The sequence below is a fragment of the Scatophagus argus genome, chromosome 19, assembly GCF_020382885.2.
Source record: "Scatophagus argus isolate fScaArg1 chromosome 19, fScaArg1.pri, whole genome shotgun sequence".
Taxonomy (NCBI): domain Eukaryota; kingdom Metazoa; phylum Chordata; class Actinopteri; family Scatophagidae; genus Scatophagus; species Scatophagus argus.
Window position 1 is genome coordinate 7,344,558 of NC_058511.1, and position 21,939 is coordinate 7,366,496.

General features: G+C 40.7%; 1 protein-coding gene and 1 long non-coding RNA gene across 4 annotated transcripts; one reads left to right on the plus strand and one right to left on the minus strand.

The window, feature by feature from the left end:
- Nucleotides 1–1,611: 1,611 nt before the first annotated feature.
- On the plus strand, nt 1,612–5,017 carry LOC124050721. Its single transcript, XR_006841676.1, has 2 exons — nt 1,612–1,756; nt 4,702–5,017. It is a non-coding gene; the product is annotated as an uncharacterized LOC124050721 (long non-coding RNA).
- On the minus strand, nt 2,670–21,333 carry lin28b (lin-28 homolog B (C. elegans)). 3 transcript variants are annotated; one of them, XM_046373515.1, is made up of 4 exons: nt 21,078–21,333; nt 20,097–20,287; nt 9,147–9,334; nt 2,670–6,601 (listed from the first exon to the last, which is right to left on the minus strand). In XM_046373515.1, the coding sequence occupies exons 1-4, from the start codon at nt 21,085–21,087 to the stop codon at nt 6,292–6,294; spliced, it is 699 nt and encodes a 232-aa protein (XP_046229471.1). In that variant the 5' UTR covers nt 21,088–21,333; the 3' UTR covers nt 2,670–6,291. The 3 variants fall into 3 exon arrangements, with proteins under 3 accessions (XP_046229471.1, XP_046229470.1, XP_046229472.1); XM_046373514.1 differs by lacking the exon at nt 21,078–21,333 and adding an exon at nt 20,367–20,834; XM_046373516.1 differs by lacking the exon at nt 21,078–21,333 and adding an exon at nt 20,397–20,833.
- Between the last annotated feature and the right edge of the window lie 606 nt (nt 21,334–21,939).

The window sequence follows — 21,939 nt, forward strand, 5'->3', positions numbered from 1 at the left end:
GAGAGCACAGAAGACTCCCTCTGGCCACAATGTAGAGAGTAAAAACATAAACAAACATGTGAGGTTATTAGTCAATACAAGGAGGTATCTGCACTTTTAACTGCCTTGGTTGGATTTATAGGTCCTTTTGAGGTCCAATGTCCCAGGATGATTTCATATACACAAACACAACATGAATCCAACATGATACTGTTCAGTTAAAAAAAATAAACATCATAAATGATCGTCTCCTAATATACATTGTTTCTCCAGTCATTGCAAAGCACAGAGCAGCTGACATAGGCAGCAGTTGAGGTATGTGAACTTCTGTCTGTCTGCAGTTATCTCCTAAACAACCACAGGAGGGAGCACTGAGACAGACTGCTGAGGGTTGCATGTCTATGGTCATGGCATAGCAGGCCTACATCTGGTCTGTCTTCAGAGGCTTTAGAAATATTAAGGATAATTCAGGCTTTTTGTCTTCACTGTACAAGACAACAGGTGATTTCCGCTTAAGCATTTGAAAAAATATAGACATGGCTCACACACTTCCCCTTCAATTATATTAATTATTTAATATTATTCTAATTAAATTAGTTTTAAGTACTGTCCAATAAAAAAAAACACAAATTTTGTCATTTTGAACTTTACAAACAAATTGCATGTTCGAATGCTCCTTTAAAGTTAAGAGAACGCTTTTTAAACTGTTTAAAATGTAACTCAAAAACACAGTGCCACAAAACTAGTAAAAAAATTTACATTTCGGGAAACAGATTCTATGCCAGCACTCAGTTAGCTTAGCTTAGCTTAGCTTAGCACAAGACTGGAAACAGGAGGAGCTGGAATACGTCATGGGCGGTCCAAAATGAATTAAAGGCTTAAGGAGCTGTAGCCCAAAAATGTAACTTTTATGGTGTAAAAAAAAATTCTGCCAATTTCTTTTCATGTTTTCGGTATAACTGGTAGAGACAACAGATATACTTCCATTAGATTCGATTTTTGCTGCTTTTTTGTAATGAAGTACCTTTCTGTATTATTATTTAAATGTTTTTGGCATGCACGCCAGTTTACGGCATTCACCATTTTGGTTTCACACATCAGTCAAGCATAGAGTTTGTGTTTTGTTTTACCACGATTCTAACGTCTGCTGTAACTATCGTTCAGAAAATAGTTAAGTATTATAATAAACAAAACCGAAAGTTTTGTGGTCATGTTCACTTAATGTTAGCTGAAATAAGCCTACCGTAACGTAACGTTGCTAGTCGTAAATCTTTAGCCGACCGATCAACATGCGTTAGCAGAATGCTAGCGCTTAGCGCTAGGGACTAAGTGTAAATTTTTCTTAACATTTAGTGATACACGATTTTCACTGGAATGTTAAAGAACTGAAATGAACTTTAAATGCCTCATTTTCACAGAGATTAACAATATTATTTTCTTGTGCTTAAAATCCCTTAGACTTGAGAAAGTAAGCTAATAACCAAAACTACTCTGGAACAGAGTCTCATTCAATAGCATATCACTTCATGTTTAGATAAGGACGGTAGTTTCTTGAAAACGATTTAAAATAGTTGTTTATTCGGTAAATGTGTTTTTTTCCATGAGCTCTTTACGTTAAACATCTTGCTTGTTAGCAATAAGGCAGCGCCCTGATTGCTGTTATTAGACTGTAGAGATTTATTAACTGGAAAGTTGTTTGTTTGTTTTTTAAGTGACGTTGACATTAACTGATATGGACAAAGAAACTCTGATGTGGACGAAATAAAATTGTGATTACGTGAGTATCCTCAACTTTTTTTCCACGGGGGTGGTGGCTTTTCTTTCTTGGTTTTTCTCTTGTACTCTGTTTAACTCACAAAGATTTCACTTTCTAATAACGACCGTTGTCTTAATTTGCAACTCTGTAGAAGGTGGACAGTAAATCACAAGAATATGTTTATATATTTTTCTGAAAGACACACGGAATACAAACTGAATAAAGGGTGGCACTGAGTTACGGAGGCTTGTCCGGATGTGACGGCATAACTTCGGCTCTCTATTGTGCGTAGAAAAACACGAGACCACAAAACCTGAAATATCCTTCAACTCCCACAGCTTTAAACGAATGCATTCAGTGAAATAAAAGATAAAAGCCAAGAGTTTCTTTTTAAAAAAAAAAGTCAATCTGATTTATCCCAGTTTCTCAATAAATATCACAATCTCTGTCAACATGGTGTCATATGAGAGATACAGTCTTCCCTGCAATGCCTGTGAACAATGCATACTCCACATGGCAGGTGCATCCCTCCTCTTCTTACATTTCATTTCTCCATTACCACCACTGTGAGGCAGAAATGCACCAGTGTTGACTCTAAAGATTAGTGCCAATTTTAGATAAAGATGGTGTGTTCTGTGGTGGCAAGTTAAATTCGAGAATACCATGTTCCCTTTTCAAGGCCTGAGACTCACTCTGAGCCTTCTGCTGAGATACAGCTGGTACATTCAGGTACACAAATGTTTGGTCTTGAGTAAAACCCTATGCAAAATTTTTGATGAATGCATGGATGAGACTTGGGTCATCTCATGTTTGCATTATCCAGAACTTAAGACAAAAGTGGGAAAATATTAAGACGATTCTACCAGTTCGTTATCCTACTTGCAGCCTTGTCAAACCTCTATAATTACCATTTGATTATTACCACCTTAAGGAGATTTTTCTTGGCTGCACCAAATAAACAAGAGATAAATCAGTAGTTACATTGATTGGAAGAAAATATAAAGCTACTAACAACAATAATATCACTATTTACCATGGTCATGTATTTTGTTCGTATCTGGCGTAAACAAGCATTCAATTCTATATGTAGGCCCATTGCTCAGCTGACTGTGAATCGTAAAACTACGGTCCCATGCAAAATCAATGTTTGAACTCACGAGTTAGTTTAAAAAGTACTGATAACAATATTCATCTTCATAAACATTTTTTAGAATGACGTCTATTCAATTATTACCATTAGTATAAAATCTACTGATTTCATGTTAATTGTTAACAATGCTGCTCTAAACTACAAACGTAGTTTGCAACAAGAGGGGGCATCATCTCCAAACCACACAACTTCTGATTATCTGAGGCTTATAAAAATGGCTGATGAAGGCCATTAACATGAAGCCCAAAAAGAGGGAAATATCTATTTGGTAATAGGGTCAGACAAACAAAACATAAAGACAGGCACTCCTTGTGCGAAGTACAATCCAATTCTTCTCCACCTTAAGCCCATGGTATCAAATGGTTACAAAAACAGTTTTGATACAATACTTAGAAACTAAAAACAACAGTCGATGCCTTTTCAAAATGTGTTCACATGGAAATGTAAAATATCTCATATTTAACATGTCTATAACGAGACCGACAAACTGAGGTAAACTCACTGGCTGTCTGCAGCTAAGTGATGAGTGTATACTGTCAGTATGACACAGAGCTGGCAGAAAAAAACTCCACTCTGGATGTGTGAGACAAACATACCCATTCTGAAAACTTGTGTAGAAGCTTCAAAAAGGGCTTTGATTGTAAGATACAACTGAAGTCACAAGTGACGAGCCTTTTAAGGGCTGATTCGTTGAAAACACTGTGTGACTCTAGTGTGACAAGTGTCAGTTTCTTTAACAAACAACTGCATGGAGGAGGTAGAGGGGGGGCTGGGAGGAGGTAAGGAGTTTGTGGAGGAACAGCGCGTATGAGGTAGGCTTTTGCTGTAAACAAAAAAAGAGAGTTTTGCAGTAAAAAGAAAAAAGTAACTCATCAAATCTGGGAAGGAAGACCAGGGAGTCTGTGGCAACACTAGGGAAATTCTCACACCTCAGTACAATAGAGACCTACAGTTAATTATACAAGCTCAACCCCCCCCCCAAAAAAACATACAAAACAAAAAGAAATGCACAACTATGTATAACTCAAGAGGTAGTTGCTAATATCAGTACATGAATCAGTTACATACGTATGTCTCTTCGCCATTGCTTAACAGAGTTTGTTGAGTCAGTCAGTGGATGATTCCCAAAAGAATAAAATACATTTTTTTGGTTAATTCCCTGAGAACAGTTCATCATCCTGAGAGGAATTGTGTGTAAAAATGTAAAAATACATCATACAAAAAGATGTTGTTTTCATAAAGATTTGAGCATGGGCTGTGCTCCTAATGTGGTTTGGTCATTCATTTTTTTTTCTGTCATGCTGCATTGTCAAGATTTGATATTTACCGCACGCACACATTCAAAAAGCTGTACATTAAAAAAAAAAAAATAACAAACTGCAGTGTTGCGCTTTCAGCAATAAGTCCCTCTTATTCTGAAAGAGCAAGGACAGCAAGCACTTCAGCAAGTCTTAACTTTAAATGCCTTCAAAAAAAAAATAAAGCCAAACTCTTTGGTATAGAAATATACCAAAGAAAGTTGGTTGTCTATTTTAGAGCTTTTCAAAACACACAAGCTAGTTTGATATCATCATACAAAGTTATTTGATTTGTCAGAACATTAAGATACAACTCCAAAGCGACCCGACATGAACTTTTGTGAGGTGTCGACTTCAGATGAGCTCTTTTCACATTCAATATGGTCAGAGAAGAGTTGTTAGGTCACAAATAAGTGCCACTAAAGCCATGCTTGGGATTCAAGTTATACTAAAAGCAGCACTCTTTCTCTCTCTCTCTCTCTCTTTCTCTTTCTTTCTCTCTTTCTCTTTCTCTTCAGTGAGTCTGAAGCAGCAGCAGCAGTGACGGCATCTCGTCGCACAACCTGGCTGGTGCTAACTAACAACTGGTAGGCACAGATGGAAGAGGAAACGGGTGGTTCGAGCTTACTGCTAACACAGCTTGGAGAGCCAACAGCTTGACGTTCTGCAACATTCATTTCTGAGAGGAAGAATTGGTGAGGTATTAAGTAGGTAGAGCAGCTCTGATGATACTGTAATGGTCTGACACTACACCTGTAATCAAAACAAGGTGAGTCTTTGTGCTGGCTGACTATTTGAATTAAAAAAGAAGAGGGACTACAGTAAAATAAAAAACAAACAAAAAACAAAAATAGAGGTCAGTTTGATTTGGATGAAAACTGTTAAATAGAGAGAGAGCTACAAGTTTTTCACACAATAAAGTATCCCATGCAATATACAGGGCTATTCATCTATGTCAGAGCTATTTCCTTATATATGCATTACTTAAAGTTAATAGAATTTCAATTATATCTTGTGACTTTACATATATATTAATGACTTATACTATGATTTATAAACCGTAATGTTATTTTCAACTAATTATGCAAGAAACCAAAATGGAAGTCTAATGTTCAGTTCATTACCTTGAGTCTAAAACTATGAGCTAGCTGGATTATACGATGTCTTATATAAGGTGTGTCTATCTCTCATAACAGGAAACTGAAAGTTGATAGTGTTGACTCGCACCTGGAGCTGAGGCGATTCCAGTCTGAGAGTTGTGCTTCCTTTCAGAGCATGCACAACACACACATACACACACACACACACACACACACACACACAAATCAATCCCACACTTTCTTAGTCTTGCACATGCACACACAAACACACTTGATCACTCCTTGACAATCAGTTGGTCCAGTCTGCTTCATGTAAGAGAGAGGTATGCAATGAGTGTTTCAAGATTCTAGAGAATGTGTTTAGCAGCCCACTGTTTTAAAGAAATTCCCTCTGGGATCCATAAAGTTTCCCTCAAGATTTTCATAAATCAAGCTAACAATCCTACAGGTCTGGATTATCACTTCGAGGGGTTGCAAGCTTTTAAAAGTCTTCTAATCCTTCTTAAAATGAGCTACCGTGTGTGCTAAAAGGATGCATCATGATTTTCGGAATGGTTAGGCCTGCAGGATATAAATTTGTGGCTTTAAACAACAACTGTAGGGAAAAAGCATTCAAAATGGCCAACACTTAGGTCAAAGAGGGAAAAAATGAGGATCAAACCACGATTCATACCATGACGTTTCACTTTCGAGCTGCACTGATTGAAACAAGAAAAACAGTCATTCCCTGCAGTCACCATTCCAGTGGTGGTTGCCGTAGCTGCACCAGGTGACCGCAAGTCAGTCACACACATTCACACACGTCTGTACCCCGGTGATCGTTGCCATAGCTGCGCTGGTTAGAAAAATAAAATAAGAAAAAAATAATATAAAAGTAAAGAAATCAAGACCTCCCATTTTTTTTCACAGGTGTGAGGTAGATGAGGCGGGGACTTCAGCTATCCTTGATTGAAGGGAGACATGTGGGTCAGGGGTGAGCAGTGAAAGCTTCACCGCTATGGGCTGTTTTCAGGATTTCCTCCACCTTTGGGTCCGAGGGCCGCGTGTGTGGGGCTCCTCGGGGGAGGAGGAGGAGCCCTCCATGGGGGACGAACCGGAGCGCTCCTCCTCCTCTGGGGGGCAGAGGTAGGGCCCGGTCCCTGGGCTGAAGGCCGAGGTAGACGCATGTTGGTCCTGAGAGCCTGTGGCAGGCGCCAGCGCCTTGTGGGGACACTGAGCCACCATGTGCGTGATGCTCTGGCAGTAGTGGCATTTCTTTGGCTGAGGGGGCAGGCCACACTCCTTGGCATGGTGATCCAGACCTCCACAGTTATAACAACTGCAGTGGAGAGAGGAGACAGGAAGGAAAGACAGAATACATGAGAGGATGACAAAAACCCTTATCACATGATTCCTTTCTTTTGTAAAACGCGTAATAGTTTTAAATCTGGGGACATTACTGAGGCGTGTAAATCCTCGTAAAATATCAGCACTGCTGAGTTGAAATGCCAACTGCTCCTACTAGAATTCACCACTAGATGGTAGTATGACACATGGTATCACTCTGGATCAAATTAGCACTGTGTGGCATGCGAAACTACATGCTGTTATTGAATTTGACAAGAAGCAATTGGGTGCTGAAAGAGTAAAAAAAAAAGAAAAATGTTGGTAAATGTGGCCAAGAATTCAGCGTATCAGGGTGCCACCAACTGTTTTTTGTTTTTTGATTCTTTTGGCTATATATCTACTGGCAAAAGATGCTCTCAATCAAGGTTTGATCTAAAAATAAATGTCACATTTAGGGTTCATTGTCTTTGTTTTATTGTTAATCTACCATGCAACACCCGACAGGCCACAAAGTCTGCAACAGGTGACCCATACACTGTTCTGAAATAGGTCTTATACCAGTGTAACTGTGTTGTGTGTTGATTTTCACTGAAGCATATGTCTAAACAAGGCCTTTTAATTAAAAGCTAAAAGCAGAAGTAGCACACAATAATTAAAACAATGATTCACTATCATAGTTTTAAAGTGCAGCCAACTAAAGGACCATAGACTCAGTCGCCAGCATGTTAGCAAACTGATGCCACTTCATAAGAAAACAAATCTTGCCAGGTTTTTCTGAAGAAGTCTGTTTCAGTCATTTTAGCATGGCCATTTAAATGAACAGACATAATGAAACAATGATGCGTTAAATGCATCAAATCTTTAGCAAAATTAAAATTGTATATTGATATGTTTATCATTAATAATTAATTTAGAAATCTTAAAATTTAAATATTTAACATAACTTGGATAACTCACATTGTGCAGGGGTTACTTATACGAAACAAACTGCTGAAGCTAAAATGACTCAAAGACTTTAAACTATATACATTTAAATACGTACAGAAAACAAAATTCAACTACAATTCAATTTTTCTTGGCAACAACATGTGCAGCACGGACGGAACATTGTGTCGCTGCTCTTTAGTATTGCACAATAAGCTGTCTGGAGATCTTTAAAAATCAATTAAGATTAATTATTGTATGCTGTAAAAATATATATATTTGACACCTGATATCTTGTGATGAAGCATATTTTATATAAAAGAACTGGAGACAACATCTGATACCACCCTGAAGAAGACCAGCTAGCTGAAAACATTTGGGGAATCACACGTGGTGTACATTTCATTTTGATGGAGACATTTTTCTTAGTACCTCAGTGAGAACTTCCACAATCTGCTGCTTTCATAATTAATGTCTTCGGTTATTGCTTCAACAGACACTGAGTATTTGAGCACAGTTCTTACATCACACATGTTAAAAGTCTACAAGGCACCACTTTTAAGTATAGTCTACACTATTTAACAGAATGACCAGCAGGGGTCAGAGCAGCGTAACTGCCACAGGAGCCGCTCACACTGAGCGCGCTCACAAGACTGATGACATCACAGACATCTACCTGCCATCTCTGAATCCAATACTGCCTTGCTGCCACCTCAGTAGAAGGCAGAGATACTTGACCTAACACTGGATCAATTATCCCAAATAAACTGAATTATTCAGCTGTGTAAAACAATCAGGGAGCCTTCTCTCCCAGATACTGTTTCCTCCTTTCTAACAAAACCTTTTCTCTTCACACCTCAAAAACTGGATGACACAGGGCTGCAGCAGCCATGCTGAGGCAACGCCAAGCATAAAGAGTGGCAGAGCTGGACTTTCTAATGTAAATGTACCCCTGTGGTCATGTGATGCCTTCCTACAACACATATACTCGCCTGTGCCTGGTAGGGATTGCTGTAACTCATTCTCTGTCAGAAAGAGGATGAGGAACCCTCTGCTTCAACCACCAGGCGTTTTAAAGGAGCTCCATATGGCTCCCTCTGACAGATTTTAGCAAAGCAGCCTTCAGGATTTTACTGAGGACAAAACAACCGATTGAGCCACTGCCGCATTGAGATGCATATAAGTCCAATCCATCCCTTTGCTAATGCTGTCTCTAATGTAAAAGCTGGCAAATTGATTTAAAATAGAGGCAATGGCAGGCAAAGTGCTCTATTCAGTTCCTTGTTATGGCGCACAATAACCATAGCAACAGGCATGTACTCGGGCAGATTGAACAGATTTAATCTATAATCTCAGCCCACTCAGAAATAGCTCACTGCAGCAAGATGTACGTATAACATGTGTCTCCTTCTACCAGAGGCAGCACTGCTTTCTGAATGTAAGCCCCGAACACTCACATACATTCAGGTTTCTTTAGATGTAGCTGAGGATGGTGAGATGTGCATGCATATGAATCATTACATTCCCGCAGACACAGAAATCATTAAAAAATGATTGAAAAAAAAATTCCCTCTTTCAATTTCATCATGGTTCTTACTTTTGTTCTTACTCACCGGTCTCCCTTTGGTTTGCGTTTCTGGAGTGGGACCTTCCCTTTGGGTCTCCTCTCGCTGCCTGCACAGGGTCCCCCACCAGGTCCGGTCACCAGCAGGGACTCCAGGCCCTTCGAGGACTTCTTATAGGTGAATTCCACCTGCTCACCCTCCTTTAAGCTGCGGAAGCCCTCCATCACCAGTTTGCTCTGTTGGGAGGAAAAGGCAATCATCCATTTAAAAGCAGCAGGCACTTATAGCTCAGTGAAGTCCTCAAAACAAATGCCTGCATTACACAAGGGGTCTGTTTATAACTCAGGGGATGCACAGGTTGTCATAGACTGACAGTATGGAAATTACTCTGTCAGTATTAATGCATACAGTTTCACCTGTTTCTGTAAGTTACTTTGGGCATCTACACGTCCTTGAATAATGCTGAATCATTTGGGGGCCGTTGAATAACCTCTAATGATGAAATAAACCGACAAAGACTCTAAGCTTTAGACCTTTCAATAGACAAATGAAAGGTACGCAGAGGATTTGTGTTGAGCAGAACAGGGCATTTTTCAATGGAAAGACTCAATTTATTGCTTTAGTTCTTATGTTCTGTCCGCACAGCATTGAAGCTCAAAATTAATATTAAGCAAGTCCACACCCATTGGAGCTAAAGTATTGAACAACTAACCAAAAGCAGGAAGAGACAACTCCCAAATAAAGACTTTTCACCTCCAAATAATTGTCACTGAAGAATCACCACATTGTTAACACTTACTGTGTTTTAGCGCTTACTGTGGGCGTTTGCGCGCACTGCTGCATGCGGCAAACACAGCATCTAGTGTAGCACACAATGTATACACTGAATGTATACATTGACTGTATGTGGTTTGCACCAACTGTCATGACGGTTTGTGCACAGACGGGACTTTATCTCACACACATCGTCCTTGCTGTTCTAGCTTTATCTATTTTTCACAGAGACACCACTTCCTATTTCTTGTGCAGGGAGAAAGCCAAGCATGTCGCACCCATGCAATCATTTTCTCTCAGCACATCCACCATCCATCTTATCTACATGATCGGTATTATTGATTTAGTTACTACATAACCACTGGACAATGATTTATGCCTTGTTGATCGCACAGAACGGACGGCTGATGTGCACTGTGCCCATGACCTTCAGAAATCGTAGCAAGCCCTGCGGATCTCACCATGGGTAAACACACCCACGCAAGCATGCAGGGTTGCAGAGCAAACCTACTACCTACTATACATCGAGGACTATAAATAACATGCAAGCTATCTGTAAATTCACCGCCTGCTGTTGAGGCAGATGTGTAGGAGACAGGAAGAGAAATGAATGAGCAGAGGGAATCAAATGCAAAACTGTAAAGGAAGGCAAGAAAATATGCTCAGCAGCATATTTTTTCTATATTGTCTGTGTCAACGACTGCACTTACAAGAAGGTGCTCTATAGGTGGTCCATTATTAGGTATAAATGAATATGTAAGAGAGAGTTTTTAAAAAAGTGGGAATGTATAAACAGTAAAAGGAAAGAAAGTGACAAAAGAAGTGTGAATTAATTACAAAGTGAGAATAGCCTTCGAGCTTCCTGCAGTCTGATGAATATCTAACTGACTACTGCTGGATCGTGACATTAAAAACATAAAAATGTTACTGGCATAAATTTGGGATTACAGAAGAGTGGAAAAATACCTTAAAAGTAGTTTCTGTTTTGTTGTATGCTTTTAAATCAACAAGAATAAACTTTAAAAAATTGTTAATTCTTTTCATTAACAAAAGATCTTTTTTTAAGCTTAATTTAGAATAATAAAAAAATAATGCAGTGAAACAGTATAATCAAATAAAAGAATTCTCTGCATCCGTTAATGCATCTTGCACACTACCTCACTGCAGAATAGTTTATTCTAAAACTTCTATATATTCTAATGACATTTAAATCAAATACAAACCTCAATGTGTCATAATGTGACAAAGATGTTCAGGTAATGCACAAAAGGCTTTTCAGAGTATAACAATTTAATTTCACAATCGTGTATTAAATAAAATAGGTTTAGGTTAACTAAAAGGGATTTTTCATTGAATTACATTTCACAAATATTCATTTTAACAACTTGTACAACTTAAATGAGTTGTAATTAGTTTTATACCAAACTCTCTAAAGGATTTTGTTGGAAAGATAAACTTAATCCATAAACACAATTTTTTACATACTTTTGATGAAAAAGAAAATAGGTTAATAGGTTTCTCCTCTACCAGAAGAACTAAAATTTTTCTACTAAAAATTAAGGGCTATGAAATCTGCAGCCCAAATCTGTATCCAATGAATTTAAACACTCCTTAAAATTGACAACCACAAATACAGACAAGTCATGTATTTGTTAATTTCTTTTAAAGAAAAAAAAATATTTATACATAACCATCTATCTTCAGGCAATTTTAATATGACTTATACAAATGTTGTCATGTTCACAGATATCACACAGAGTCAATCAAAGCAATCAGCAGGAGCAAATTGTGCTTCAGATTTTTTTTAAAAATTAAACTTATATAAAAAAGTTTTATTACAAAGACTTATACCCAACATCAGACTTCTACTGTTCTTCCTCCTTTATTACACTATTTTTTTAATTTCCAAATTTATAAGAAAGGAAAATTGCTGGTGTTAAAATATTCATTTAAAGTAATTTTCTTAAACAAATATAAAAATAAATTCCTCCCTTTCTCTCTCAGATGCCCTCTCTGATTCTCTCCCAGGAGTTCCTGTGTGCATTCAGGTATCTGATTTGGCTTTGAGGAAAGGACGAAGATCTAGAAATGGAAATGAGTGAAAGCAAAGATTTTGCACAACAGATGTAAGAGATGGATTAAAACAGAAGGGGCGATGAGGAGGTGAGTCACAAACTGAGCCTGTGGCTTTACGCAGCCAATAAGCATCGATATCAAGTCGCTCTGCTTCAAAAACAACGAATTCCAAGATTCAGCATTCAATAAGTTATTAATGCATACCTGCCAAAGCTGCAAGGACACACATACACCAAACTTGGCTTTCTTTCTTTTTTTTTTTCTTTCTGTTTTTCAATAAACAACGAAGGAACCACAAGCAGTCAATTGATTACACAATTACCATGTAGAACATCCAAATGACTGAGAGGCATTCCTGCAGCACAAATCAGTAGAAGGCAAATTAAAAAAAATTGCACCCATCCCCCACGAAACAACATGCGTTCTGAATAATGATGAGTAATCATTGACTGGCCTCTAGACTATGTGGCGCATGAGTTCTTCCTGTTCCTCTCCTGTCTTCAGTCCACAGGCAGCTTGTCTCTCCAGGTCAAAGTTGAGTGGTTTGTCTCAGCTCCCCACCCCCTCTCCAACCCTATCAATGCCCACAATGCACCAGTGAGGAAACCACACAACCCCTTTTGTTCTGCAGAAACGCAGGAAAACACACACATACATAGATATCTCTGACTTGTAAGAGGCAGTGTCACGCTCCTGCCTTCATGTCTCAGATGAGTTTAATTTCTGAAGCGCGAGCTTGCTGAACTCAGTTGTTCCACAATTACGTAATAAAACGCAACATGTGGATTTACGTGTGTGTGTGGGGCTCTGTGTCGGCGTATGCATGTGTCGATGTGTGTGAAAAAAAAAAAAAAGAAAAAACTTCACAAATCAGAACTTGTAACCCGAGTCTCCTCCTCTCGAGTGACCTGGCGGGTGTCCTGACCCGTTTCAGTTTACGCACAGAGGTCAGGAAAGGGCACGGCTGGGGAGAGGGAACGAGAGAACGGTAGAGAGAGAGAGAGAGAAAGAGAGAGAGGAGGGAGAAAACAAAATGGAGGAGTGGCCTCAAGCAGGGGGGTGGTGGATATAGGAGGGAGTTTGGAGGAGGAGGAAGGGGGGACTTCATGGAAATGCCTCCAGCGCATTCTGTTCAGCTCCAATGGAGGAGCACCTCCTGATCAGCGGCTGGACCTGGGGGGAGCCCAGGAACAAAACCCCCATTTGATCAGAAGCCTCACAGGTCAGCAGCAGAAATCCAGGGGTCAGTGGTATAACCATCGCAGCACCACCTCCTGCTTGACTGGCAGACCACACCAGCTCTCAGCGCCACCAGCAGCTACCGTCATCCTAAAAACTGAAGAAACTGAGCCAACAAAATGGATCCCGACACACTCTAAAGGGGCTTGATTATGCTTACAAGCTTCCTATATGTAATAAATATCTTCCTATAGCTCCACATGTGTGTGTGTGTGTGTGTGTGTGTGTGTAGGAAGGAGCCAGCGATCAATACAGCATCCTGGATAGAAATAGCCCTCCTTTTCATCAGCCAGGCCCTCGTCATCACCGGGCCCAGCAATCAATACAGGAAGCTGTAACGTGAGGGGACGGGGAAGAGGAGGGGGAGAGAGAGAGAGAGAGAGAGAGAGAGAGAGAGAGAGAGAGAGAGAGAGAGAGAGAGAGGACACCCACCATCCTCCACCAGTCTCTCTCCGTGGCGACCACCAGCTATAGAATAGCTAATTATGGGAAGCTTTAAATCAGAAGTGGCCCACGCAGAGCTGCGCGCTGCATCGTGCTCGTGTTAAGAGGAAAAGAGGGCGTGTGCGTGTGTCGAGGTGAGCATGACGGAGATGGCGGTCACCATGTGGCGTGGTGCCATTAAGTAGCTTTTTACACACAGGAAATGCTAAGTGGACAAAGCTGGTCCAGATCAGCTCAGATGGACGTAACCCGACAGGATGCATATAAACCAAAGAAGAAAGAGGAGAGAAAAGGTTGGATGAAGAAGAAAAAAAACACACACACATACTCGAGCATGCCGATGAAAACCACCAACAGAGCCGCGCTTGTGACGCTGACACACAACCCCTCCTCAACACGTTGTCATTAGCGGCCCTGACCCTTGAACCCTGCCCAACCCCCATCAAACACTTAAAAGCCTTCGTGTTTCCCCTGCCTCAAATTAACAACATCCAACAGTCCCGATTATGACTGGGGCAAATATTTGATCGGGGGGGAAGCACTAGATCACTTTGTTACGTTTATCAGTGTGAGGGGGGAAATGAACCTCGCTGAGGTGACTGGTGATAAAACACACAGCCTGCTAATATCTGGACCCGTTCAAAACACAAGCACAGTTACAAAACTTATCTGTATTTTTATACAAATGGTTGTGTTCTGTGGAAAAGGAAATAATAACCTTTTGAGGAAATGAGATCCACTCACAGCAAACTTTTCACGATTTCACGATTGAAGATCTGGTATTCAGTTCAATTCAATTTATTTATATAACGTCAAGTCACAGTCAAAGTTGACATGACACTTTCCAGAAGGTCTAGACCAAACTCTTTGACTTCGTCTTTAGTGCAGAGAGACTCGACATCCCACCATGTGCAAGCACTTGGTGACAGTGGTGAGGAAAAACTGCCTTTAGGGAGGCAGAAACCTCAGAACTAGAATATAAAATGTCAAAAAATTGTGAACAATATCATGTCCTCAATTGGCTTTTTGTTGTTAGACCAACAGTCCAAAACCCAAAGATTCATTTACTACCAGAAATGACACAAAGAAAAGCAGCAAATGTTTACCTTGATCAACAAATTTTTGACATTTTTGCTTTAAAACGACTGAAATGATTTACAGTTTATCAAAATGGATGGCAGTTACTCTGCTTTCAATCCACTAATTGATGCAGCTCTCGCATGTATGCGTGTGTTTACACACACACACACAGGTTGAGAAATAAAAAAGGGTCTTAACTGTTTTTTTTTAATATTTTAAACGTTTTTTGTCACTAAACAAGACATTTTCACCACAGTGGATAGCATTAACACACACTGTTCCAAATATTACTTGCTTTTGTCTTTAAGTTGAATAAGCCTTATTATTGCACGTGGTTGAAAATCAAAATCATTATCTGATTGATTTGATTGCAGCTATTGTTTATTTCTTTTCTTCTGTATGTTTTGCCTGAATTCAACCTACATGCACCAACATGGTACATGTCAAACATAATGGAGTGAAATAATGGTTATTAGCTAATTTGTTTGATTAAGACAACGATTTTAAGAGATTATCGTCAAAAAGTGACAGGTCTGTGCTACCTCTCATTTTTACACGTTTTCTTCTTATCACCTGATTCTTACGCTTACTGACAACCATGTTTTTCATTTGAGTAAAGTTATTTTATCTCTTTCTCTGTCTTCTAAAGAGAATTTGCCTGTGAAATTGACAACTCAAATCCATCACTGATGCATTTAAAACACTGTTTACAAGACAAAAGTAAAGGTTTTACTCTCCAAAAGTAAAGTCTGAACATATGTTTACACTTTTGCATTAAATATATTTTCATATATGGATATACATGCAGACACACTTTAAAAAATGTTCAGAATGTTAAAAATGTTTCAAATGTTTTTGTCAATTAGTCGATTTCGATTCGGGCCAGCAGAAGATAACTGATTTGCAACTAATTTGATAATAGATTGTCATATTTTGAGCAAAAATGCCAAACATTCTCTAATTCCAGCTTCTTAAATGTGAGGGTTTGATGCTTTTCTTTTTCATAAGAAATAATAAACTGAGCGTCTGTGACTTTTGGTAAGATGATGTTGGGCCCTGAGAATAGGCAGTAGGCATTTAACCATTTTTAAAATGTTTGAAGAAAAACAGAAATGAAGAAGAAATTAATTATCAAATAATCTGTAGATGAATCCGCAGAATCCAGATAAATGAAATGCACTTGATAAACTCTTCCCTCTGCTAAGTCATAAACCACTTTTAAAGGCAAAAAAATTAAAATGCAGAAAAAAGCATCTTTTAAGGGCATATTTACTGAATATGTTTGCATTAGCTTTTATTGATGTTTTATTGCTGAATGCTTCAGTCTGTTGCAATTTTCTTTCAGTGAAATGGAATTAAATAACGTCCAAGGTGCAAACACTCTGCAGGCGCTCTCAGGCTCTCTATTTCAGGTGATGGTTTTAGCCCTGCAATGCTCGCCACTCCACCACCTTTCCAATTACCAATCATCTCCGCTGTATGTGGCCAGCTCCTCAAAAGGAAGTCACATGACTAGTCTTTCTTCTTCTTTTGCATTTTTTGATGTGCAGAGGAGAAGGGTGGGTTTGGGGAAGGAGGTGCTGGGTGGGATGGGGGGAGGGGGGTGGTGGCAGTAGTGTTGCTGTAGGAGAGACAAAGCCTGATACTGGCTATCTGGAGGCAGAGATGGGTGGGGCCTGCATGCCAAACGGTGACACGGACCAGAGGTTAATCTCACTAGGGGCCCACTTTAACCTCGCTACACAAAACACACACACACACTCTCGCGCGCGCACACACACACTCAAAACCTAAAACATCTTACAACGGTTCACATGTAGACATCCACAACCTGGTGGTTGAGAGCGAAAGTAGCAAACACACACACACACACACACACATAGGGCCTCTACAAATTGAACACACACTCTGGATGTTTCGAGAGAATAGCAGCAAGCAGCAGCAGCAGCAAACTGTTCAACATTTCAAACTGATTACCGACAAAGGGCAAGCAGCCCCCCACCTCACCACCACCACACATACACCCCTTCACCCCACCCAACCCTCCTGCCTTTTTGTCTTTAAAGAAATTCCTCTTTTTAAAGAATGCTGTAGGAGAGAGCAACCCCCATGTCCCAGCAGGAACTCACACACTCTCTCACACACACACACACACACACACACACACACACTTACATACACAAAAAAACACTCAGTCCAGGTAGAGAAGAGGTTGACAAACAGAGATAATGAAATGGCTTTGTGTGCAGAATCACTAGGTAGAGAGGCATAAGCGGGTGAAGAAGCTTAATTACTCTTTCTCGCGCGCACACACACACACACACTCGAAAAAGGAAGTGATCAGACAGGAGCCCTGATGAAGAGGCCTCCCAGGAAGAGAACTCGTGGTCGGGCGGGGACCCTCTCGCTGACTCATAAACCCTCCCTCTCTTACCTCCTGCTCCTCCACTCACTCGTCTTTTTTCCAACGTCTCGCTCATGTTTTCCTCCTCGACTATGACTAGCACCCACCCCAGCCCCACCCCCACCACCACCCCTGGCCAACACTTATTTTTCCCACATCTCTCCGTCTTTCCCTCTCAGAGGAAAACTCCTCCTCTCTCCCCCTGTTTCTCCTGTCCTCATGCTCCCTCTTCCCCACATTGCTCTTACCTCTGTCTCTCTGGTACATAAGGGATAAGAGTGATAAGTGCAGAAATACATTTGCAGTCTTTCTACTGTTATTTTTTTCTTTTGTACAGTAGCTGACAGCTAACCTTGTATCATAAAAGCAGAAAATATTGCATGACCTTTATGATGCCAAACGCTCTCTTTCAACAGCTAGTATAATAGAAGTCTGTTTGTCTGTCTTAATGCTTCTCTGTGTGCCTTCAAGAAATATTTGTATCCTAACAGAAATAATCCCTATTTCAAAACATACATTTCATACATTACAGCAACACATTGCCTGTAAGTTTTGATACCAACATCCCCAAATCTGATCATTTCCTTGACACCTTGCATCAGTATGCCGAAATAGCTGCAGGCTGACAGCACAGACACAGAGAGTGTATAGATGAATGCAAAAGCTAGCAAAAGAATGGCATGTTTTACATTCAGTATGACAGCATGCTTATGAATGCATATTGTCTGCTCTTTGTGCATAATGACAGCCGTATTGTTGTAAACACATAGCTGGAAACTGGGGAGGTGAACTGCACTAGTGTAAACATGATTCATTGTAGTTTATCTATCAGGGTTTTTGTAGAGCACTGTGCCATTAAAAAAAATAAAACATGTAAAAAATACAAGTAGCTACATACAATTTGAGCAAATCTCATGGTTGCTGACTCTCTGATTTATTATTATAAAATAGGCAGGCTGAACCTTTCAAACCACATCATGTATTTATGTGGCACCAGCCTGCCTCATCCTATAGCTTATAAACTGCTGACTTCTGCTCAGCTCTTCAGGCTGATTCCCAGACTAGACCTTCCTTCTCTCTTGCTGGCTTGATCCACTATTAAAGCATGTCTGGCCTGCAGGGACATTAGGAGGCTGGAGTATGTAGATAAATGCTGAGGGTTCAGCCGATGGAGCCACAATATCAAAGTATCAATCAAAAACCGATGTGCGATGTGCTGCACTCTCCTGTGCCTCTCTTTGATTTCAAAATGTCCACAGCGGTTCTCACAGATTAAAATCCACAAACTTGGCAAGGCTGACAACAAAAAAAAATTAAACGTGCATTATTTAATGGATGATGATACACACCATGACTATGGAGACAAATGGAGCAAAGGTCAACATATAAAACTTTCTATAAGACCTTTTTTTTTTTATCATTTTTGATCACTTATATTGTTTTACACCCGACACCAAAATCTAAATCTATTTTGTAGCAGTCAGTATAAAAGATAAAAAAAGCTCACTTTATAATTGCCAAGTTTTATAGTACATTCATAATGCCCAGAAATCAGATTGAGGACAATTTAAAATATATAATACAAAAATACAAAGGGAGATGGATGCAACCGAAAAAGCATAGAGAAATATCAAACATAGCAGGATTAAAAGAGCTCATTTCATTGGTGCAAAACCAAAGCACAACAAATAGGTGTTTTGTTTTATTTTTTCTTTGCTTTTTAGCCAAATATGCCAAACTCAATGGTCCCACTTTCTGTTTCAGGCTTTGAATGCAACTTCAAATTTAAAAAAAAAAAAATTATACCATCAAAGTTATTGAAGTTCCACACCAGTGAGCTGAAAAAGAATTAAATGAATATCTTTGTGAAACCAAAACTCAGATTTCTCAGCACTCCTGGATACCCAGCCAAGCCATCAGTTCTTATTCACCAGCACATCACTTGCTGACATCTGACCCCTGATATGCTCCCCCTCTTCCCACCAGTTCAGCACAACATCCAGTGAGTCCACAATAAAGACACATCGAGAGAGGAGGGCGTCAAATGAAACGGGTGAAAATGCTTCTCCTCAACCACTGTGTTCCTCTCAGAGTATTTTAAAGCCACTTTATAGGACTGTAAAAAAAAGGGGGGGGCGATTAAATGGAGGGGAAGGAGGACCTGAAAGAAGTAGGGACTACATTTCTCTTTGTTTGCCTCAGAATTGGCCGAAAACAAGGCCTCAGAAATGAACTCCATGCACCATAAATCACACAGTACACACTATCGTGGAAAGCAGGCCAGGCTGTAAATTTTTATTTTTATTATTATTATTTTTTCTAGAAGGGACGCTGTGTTTAAATAAGTTCCAAACACATCATAAAAGCAGCAGCAAAAGGAGGAAAAATCAGCCTATCAGAACACGAGCCAGTGTGCAATTTGACTTAAACGAAAAACAAAAAAAAAACAAAACAAAACATGTTTTCCGACATGTTAGCTGGCTGGATATCAAGAGAGCTCTGCTGTCCATTAGGGCCAAGTGTGAAACTAACCGTGTCACAGCCACACGACATGTCTTCCCTTCCCTTCACAGAGCAGAGGGGAGCGAGGGAGGGGAAAGCTGGACGCATGTGGCTTAAAGAGGAAACTTGGTGTGTGTGTGTGTGTGTGTGTGTGTGTGTTTTCAAGCCCGCGGACAACGTGTGATTACACAGTAACGTGTTGGGTAATGCAAAACATCCGGATGGCACAATGTAACTTAGTGTGAAGAGAACTGTATCTAGTGGGGAGATAAAGGGGACCTGTGGATAGGTTTCAGGATGGGATCTGAAGTGACACTGAAAAGTGTTGAAGAGGGGAAAAACACACCAATCAAACATATTTTTGTTTTCGCTTTTCCACGCTTTAGAGACGCAAATCCGGACCAGGCCGATTCCCAAAGCATCACCGCAAAGCAGATGTTATTTCCTCGGCGGTTTGAGTGTTTTCGACGTCAACTTACTTGGTGGACGAAAACATCCAGAGGAGGGTCGACGGGGCTCCCTTCGCTGCTGGTCATTGAGATAAATCCGAAGCCCATCCGGACGTTGAACCATTTGCAGAAGCCCGATCCCGACAGGATCTGAGGTCGAGTCCGGCCCTCCTGCTCAGTGGACTTGGCGGGGTCTTCTCCGCCACCTTTAACCGGCCCTCCTGAAACAAGAGGGTGGCGGTAGTGAATGAGGGGCACACAACAATCAAGTTAGGACATTTTATAGACCCACAGACACACCACGGGATGGACGTTTCCGTGAGCGCATACCGGTTTGTGCAAGTTTAACGGGCTCTGTCGCGTAAGAACTTCTTCAAGAAACGTGGGGGAACCCCCTTCACTTGAGCACACGGGCTATGTAAAGTTCAGGGCCGGTAGAAATTTCCTATGCTACATAAGCGACTAGAGGGGCGCATGGTGCTATGATCTGGTGTGCATCAACGCAAACATCCCCTCCCCAAAAAAAGTTGTTTGTTACACGGAGACAGATGATCGCCTCCGGTTCGTGCACAGGCATGCTCAGTCGGTGTAACTTGTAGAGGATTTTTGTTTCTCGTGCATCTGCAGCCCCGCTGTGGAGTTGTAGGCTACAGGATCCAAAAGGCAGGTGTACACATGGTTCCCTGAGCTTTGTAGTGGACAGAACAAGCACATACGCTCTAACAATATACCGTAATGCAGCGAAACGTGGTTTGAGACGGTGCTCGGTAGGGGCGGTTCAGGTCTGTCCTTTTTTTTTTCTTTTTTTCTTTTTTTTTTTTTTTTGAGATTTGCAACAACAATCACGTTGCACCTTGCCCCCCCCCCCCCCCCCCAACCGCGCGCGCGCACACACACACACACACACTCCTACCCCCATTCCCACCCCCCCCCCGCCTCCTTCCTCGCGCGAGCGGATAGGGACACAAAAAAAAACTAAGAGCAGAAAATAGAAAATAATTGCAGAATAACCTTCGGCCATGTTTCCCCGCGGACCCTCTGCGCCCAAGTTGCAATAGAGAAGCTTCCTCTGCGAAAACGGGCTGCGGTAGTCACCATTAATCCGACATCCTCGATCCCATCGGTCACCAGTTTAGCTCGCATGGTACGGCGTGCTTTCTGCCTTTTGATATTTTTGTCATGTCTCTCTTTCTTCCCTTCAGTCCCTTCCTCACTCTCACCACCTCTGTACTGCTCTCCCTCTCTTTCTGTCTCTCTCTCGCTCTCTCTCGCTCTCTCCTTCGCTCTCATTCGCTCTCGAGCTGGCTGTGCCCGTTCCCGTAGTGAGAACACGTGACTTTGTCAATTACATGCTTTCTTGCTGCTAATTTCTGCCCTGCGATTCCAGAGGAAGAAGGGGAATCGGACTCACAACCACCGGCGGCATTCCCACCAGTCGTGCTGTTATAAAGGGAAGGGTGGGGTGGGCTGATGGGCGCTGCGTTAGATTGTACTGTTTATACTGTGTGATAAAAGTGTGTCATAAGGGGATGGTGTAGCTACATCAGGCTATTATAGTCTGAGATTAGATTAGGTGGGATTCGATTAAATTTTAATGCTTCCCTTGGGGGTGATTGGTGTAGTCATAGCAGCAGGGGGGGAAAGAAAACAAACATGGAAAAGGCAGGAAATTAGAATAAAAAGCGAATGATAAGATTCAGTAAGGCACAACATGTACAACAGATTGACCTGTAAGTTTGTAGGTTCCCCCCCCAACATCAGCTGTCCTTTCACGGACACGCAGCAATGTGTCTTGTGTGTTGTGTTTTGTTCTTGGTGGAGCTGGAGCCAATATGTGAATTGACAAACAAACAAACTAAGCATAAATATGTTA

What these genes read in the sequence shown, in the direction of transcription:
- lin28b (XM_046373514.1), bottom strand. Translation starts at nt 20,394, where the DNA reads ATGCGCTCACGGAAACGTCCATCCCGTG. An exon ending in ACGGAAACGTCCATCCCGTG is followed by an intron (nt 20,288 to 20,366) that starts GTGTGTCTGTGG and finishes CTCTTGTTTCAG; the next exon opens with GAGGGCCGGTTAAAGGTGGC. An exon ending in CGCAAACCAAAGGGAGACCG is followed by an intron (nt 6,602 to 9,146) that starts GTGAGTAAGAAC and finishes TCTCCACTGCAG; the next exon opens with TTGTTATAACTGTGGAGGTC.